At 56.7% G+C, this 5236-nt stretch overlaps 1 protein-coding gene across 1 annotated transcript; it reads right to left on the bottom strand.

The window, feature by feature from the left end:
• Window positions 1-238: 238 nt before the first annotated feature.
• Window positions 239-4565, bottom strand: Spry2 (sprouty RTK signaling antagonist 2). Its single transcript, XM_021645692.2, has 2 exons — window positions 4054-4565; window positions 239-1298 (listed from the first exon to the last, which is right to left on the bottom strand). The coding sequence occupies exon 2, from the start codon at window positions 1245-1247 to the stop codon at window positions 300-302; it is 948 nt and encodes a 315-aa protein (XP_021501367.1). The 5' UTR covers window positions 1248-1298; window positions 4054-4565; the 3' UTR covers window positions 239-299.
• Between the last annotated feature and the right edge of the window lie 671 nt (window positions 4566-5236).

Here is a 5236-nt window from a genome sequence, read left to right on the forward strand (position 1 = left end):
TGAAAAACTTTGCCTAGGAGTGTTCCTCGCTTTAGCTTATGCAATATGTGGGCCATCAATTCCTGTTGCCTTTCCTTGGAGCTCCATTAGCTGAGTTCTAGCAAGCATATCAGTTAAAATGGCACATGGGGGGGGGGGGGGAGAAAAAGAAGCATCTCACTGCAAACCACAAATCCCCTTAACCCTCTATTAACAGTGCCAAGATTACAACTGTTTAGTTGGTTGCATATGTGTGTTAAAAAAAAAAAAAGAGGGTGGGGAAACAAATCTTATTACTGCAGTATTCCTGATTAATAATGCTATGTTGGTTTTTCAAAGTTCCTGGGGGGGACCGTGGGAACTTTGCAGCAAACCGTATTTGAGTTTTTACAACGACACCCAGGCCTGTTCACTCGATCATAACACCCCTGGCACAATTTAAGGCAACCCTTGGCTGGAAGGTAACACCATAAACACGGCAAAAAGAGAGACATGACACCCATGGCCGACCATCGCGTACAACAGTGAGACTGGCTGCACGAACACGGGTTGTCAGCACAATTGTCCTCGTCGTCATTGGAGCAGTGATAGAAGAGACCCTTCACACAGCACACGCAGGTCCCATAGTCAATCACGTTCTGGGCCGAGCAAAGGCACTGCTTGTCACAGATCCAGTCTGACGGCAGGGGCCTCGGGTAGGTGCACTCTTTGCATTTGCACTTGCCACAGTCCTCACACCTGTAGGCATGCAGACCCAAATCGTCCTTGCCCAGAGGCTTGAGCTCACCCGGCTTGAGCTCAGATTTAGGCTGCACCCGGATTATCCCATCAGCGGCAGGCCCGGGGGAGAAGGAGGACCCTAACAGTCTCTGTTCCGAGGAGCTGCTGCTGGTACTTGTCCTTGTACTGCTCCGAGACCCTGAGCTGACGGTGCTGATGGACCTGGACAGAGGGGCCCGTGAAGAATGGACCTGCGAGGGCTGGAGCCTGGGAGGCTGGCGGTGCTCGGGCAGGCCGTGGAGTCTCTCATGTTTGTGCTGAGTGGAGGGGCGAGGAGCAGGCTTGAGCCCGGGTCTTGGGACCACAGTGGGCCCCTCTGTGTACTCATTGGTGTTTCGGATGGCTCTGATCTGATCCAGAGACAAGACATGTACCTGCTGGGTAAGGGCGTCTCTGGGGTCCGGCTCCCCACGCTGCCTGCCACTGTCACGGGGTGCCTGCAGCAAAGGCTGCTGCGACCCGCTGCCACTCTGAGCTCTGGCCTCCATCAGGTCTTGGCAGTGTGTTCACTCCAGCAGGCTTAGAACACATCTGAACTCCTGGGGAAACCAAGAGGAAAGAAAATGGTTTACACTCGAAGACTTCCCACTCTCCACCCACCAGAGTTGACTCTTCGCTCTCCACAGCCTATGGAGAAACGGCCCTGGAAATGCGCTGGTCGTGGTGGTATGGACTCAAAGCCGAAAGTTACGGCTAGACACTGACAGTTCTGCCATCTCCAGACGTGCAGGGACGCAAAGCAATGTCTACGGAGTCTCTAAAGCAGGACTCCTTTACTCAAATAAGCCCCTTAGAAGGCTCAGGTTCAGTGTGAAAACTGGAAGGAAGCAAAGGCCGGGGCACCAGAGTGCTACCGACATCTTCGGAGGTGTGCCTTCCAGGTCTGAACTAGGTTTCAATTTGCCACGAGCACTTTTACATTAAACACTAGTAAATAGCTTCAACACTGGGTTTCAGGCAGCTTTTCACATCACACTTGCACTTTTAAGTTGTCCTATCAGTGCTCTTTTCCAGTCCCACAGGATGACCACGACATAAAAAAGTACATTTCAAGAGCAATTAAGGCTGCACTTTAATGAAATATACTAGCACAAAGCTACAGAATTAAGAACAAATCATTTCGATTCCCATTAGCTATTCCACGAGAACAATCTCTTAAGACAAACAAACCCAGAACGCATTTTCCAAAAACTTGTGAATCAAATACTCTACAGCCCTAAAGCCTATGAATCTAGCTTTGGATTCTGAACCAAGTCATTCTTGCTTTATGAATAAAGAGCATGCAAAAAAAAAAAAAAAAAAAAAAAAAAAAAGTATTTTCTAGTTTTGAAAAACACCCGAGAACACAAAGCAAAAAACAGCAACAGGAAAAGTTTTAGAAATCTGAAATGTCACGGTTGGAACCTACCATTTTGTCAAGTAATCACTTAAATTACAGTCATTCTTCGGTTTAAAAAGTACCATCCCCTCTCCCCAAAATAAGCAAAAGCGGACTTATAATCCAACCCCTGCTTTTTGGAAAAGGACAGTGAACAAGGCAGGTGACGACCGCCTCCTCCTCCTAATTCAGGACCAGGCTGAGCTGGAAACCGGATCTGCTCACCTCCAATAGCAAGGTACACAGGCTGCTCTTCGCTTTCACCCCGCTTATCGGCTCTCTCTGCGCCCCCACACAGTCCCCAGCAGGTGGGACTCAGCCAGAACCCCGGGGGACTGACGCTATCCGGGGGCCAGCCCGGCCCCTCCTGTGTACAACCCACAGAAGCTCAGCAGGCAGGGGGCGCGGGCGCCTCCGAAGGGGACGTGTCGTGAAAGGCACCAGCACGCTTCCCCCTCCTCCACCCCCGCCGCTAAAATCCCCCCCAACCCAAGAGAACTGCCATCCAGCCTAGAGGGGGAGCCACTCCAACACGCCCACCCCCGCCGCAAGGTCACCACAAGGTGCTCCCGCGAAGGCCTCGGGACGCCCTCCCCACAAGTTTCCCTCCCCACAAGTTTCCAAATCCGACGCCCGGAGGAAGAGAGCCCGGCTCCGGACGCACAGCCTGCACCCAGGTCTCTGCACCCACGCTCCCGGCGCCAACCCACGGTGCGGCGACCGAAGCCTGCCATCCCCACACGCCTACCTCCCTGTAGACCAGGAAGAAAAAGACAGGTTCCTTAAAACGAAAGAAAAAAAAAATAGCATTATCCAGAGCCCCAACTGCACACGCCAGGCGTGCAGGGCTCCGACCCCTGGGATTGGAAACTTTTCCGTGAGGGTTTGCTTGCCATGGAAAGTAGCATCTTTTGGAAGGAAGAAAAAAAAAAAAAAAAAAAAAAAAAAAAAAAAAAAAAAACAAAACAAAACCAAACCCACAAGTGATCCCTCCCGATCCCTGGCCGCCTTCTTCCCGGGGCCCCCTCCCTCCCCCTTTGAGAGTGCTTTGAAACCCCCATTAAGAACAGTGTGTGATCAGACTGAGGATTAGGGGGGAAAGGACTTCAGCACTAGGGTGGGGCAAACCGACACAGAAACCCCTTTGTAAAAAAGGCGTTAAGACTCCAAATCTTAAAAACAGTAACACAAAAGAGGGGGGGTAACAGCCTTTCCTTTTTTTTTTTTTTTTTTTTTTTTTTTTAATTTTGCCACCTACTTTCAGGTAATGGAAAACGACCGAGACCACTTGATAACACGCTTCCTGTGGTTAGGTCAGCCCAAGCGTCCAAATATATATATATTAAAAAAATAAAAGGCGTGACCCAGGCCGACCACGAAGAACGGAAAAAGAGAGAGATTGAGAGAGAGAGAAAGCTGCACTTCCGAACCGCAGAGACGCGGCGCCAGGCTGGGCGACGCTCCCACCCGCACCGGGCTAGACTGTCCACACCGGGCAGAGGCGGGGACTCCCTCCGCCTGGCACTCTAGCCTCTGCTCGCCTGCGGGTCTTCTGCCCGGGCGAGGTGGCGAGAGGGGAAACCCGGTCCCCCGGCCCCGCCGCGGGGCAGCTCTCCCACCGAGAGGAGGAACAGGTTAGCGATGCAAGAGCCTGCACCGCGCCCTGGAATACACTGCTCTCCCTCCCGCTGAGGCTCCCGGAGACCAAGTGGCCGCCGGGGCCGGGTCGCAGCCGCAGGCAGCGGAGCGGTCCTCCGCCCCCAGCCCCCCGGAGAGCGCGGTGTCGCTGCCTGCAGCCCGGCCGCGGCCGAGGCAGACCCGCGGGGCGGTCCTCCCGGGGAGCCTGCGAGGGGGAACCCGGCCCCCACTCGCGGCCGGCCGTGGCTCTAGCAGGGGAAAAGCCAAACGCTCCTCACCGTGATCGCGGCTTTGCACCAACCCCTCTCCCTCGGATTCCCTTCTTCCTGCGATGTGCAAATAAATCCAGTCCCCGATGCAAACTTTCTCCTTCTTCCCGAGCTCCTGCTTCAGTCCAACTTCCGAGTAATCGGTGGGAGGATTAAAACCACGGGGAAACTTGGGAGCCCAAATCCTCCACCGTTGGAACCTCCCCGGATTCCGGGCTAGGAGAGATGACCTCCCTTCCAGAAGCGCACGCGGAGTATTTCCTCTCGCTCCCTCTCTCTTTTTTCTCAATGAACAAGAGGCCGAAGAGCCGACGTTGGCGAGTCTCTCTTTCTCTCTTTTTTTTGCTGCCCGGTCGACGAGAGAAAGAGAGGCGAACACGGCCTTTACAAAGAACCCTAGGCCAGCTCGCCAAGTCCCCGGGGTCCCGGGGCTGCTCGGGAGCGGAGGCTGGCGCGGGGCCGCGGGCCGGGCCGGGCGCGCGCGGGGGCCTGGGCGCTGCGCGCTCCGCCGGCCCCTCTCCTGCGCTGGCGCTGCGGCGCGCAGCTCTCGCCCGTGCAGACTGGGCGTTGCGGAGGCGCGGCGGCGAGGCCGAGGCGGGGGTGGGTGGGGGTGCGGAGGGGGGGAGGAGGCGGGGGAGGGGGAGGAGGAGGAGGAGGGTCTGGGGCCCGGCCGGGGACGGACGGGAGGACGAGAGGGAGGAGAAGGAGGGGGGGGGCGCGCCGCTGGCCTGCGCCCTCGCCTTTCCGGAGGAGGCAGGGAGCTCTGCGGCGGCCGCGGCAGCAGTAAATGGCGTCATGTGGATCCGAGGCGGAACAGAGCAGTTGTTGTCCCAGAGGATATATCGCATCCGGTCCCAGCTCATTGGCTCGGCGGGGCTACATTCACTCGCGCCCCGGCGCCCGCCGGCGCTCCGAGCCGCAGGAGGCATTCAAAAGGGCAACCGCGCCGCCCCGCGCGTCCCCGGCCGCTCCTGCCAGCCCGGGGGCCCGTGCCGGCCGCCGCGAGCTCGGGGTACCCAGTTCCGAGCAAACACTGACCTTAAGGGGTCCCCCCCACCCCACCCCGGAGGCCGCCGGCCGCGGGCCAGGCTCGCTTAGGGAACTTTTTCCTTCTCGCGCTGCACACTAGAACCCGGCCGCCGCACGCTGGGGTTCGGGTTTGGAATCCATTTCGGGCTCGACCTCACCTCTC

This window comes from Meriones unguiculatus, chromosome 9 (assembly GCF_030254825.1).
Source record: "Meriones unguiculatus strain TT.TT164.6M chromosome 9, Bangor_MerUng_6.1, whole genome shotgun sequence".
In the NCBI taxonomy this organism is placed as follows: Eukaryota; Metazoa; Chordata; class Mammalia; order Rodentia; family Muridae; genus Meriones; species Meriones unguiculatus.

Bases quoted from the DNA above. Each gene is read 5' to 3' on its own strand.
- Spry2 (XM_021645692.2), bottom strand. From the start codon at position 1,247: ATGGAGGCCAGAGCTCAGAGTGGCAGCGGGTCGCAGCAGCCTTTGCTG.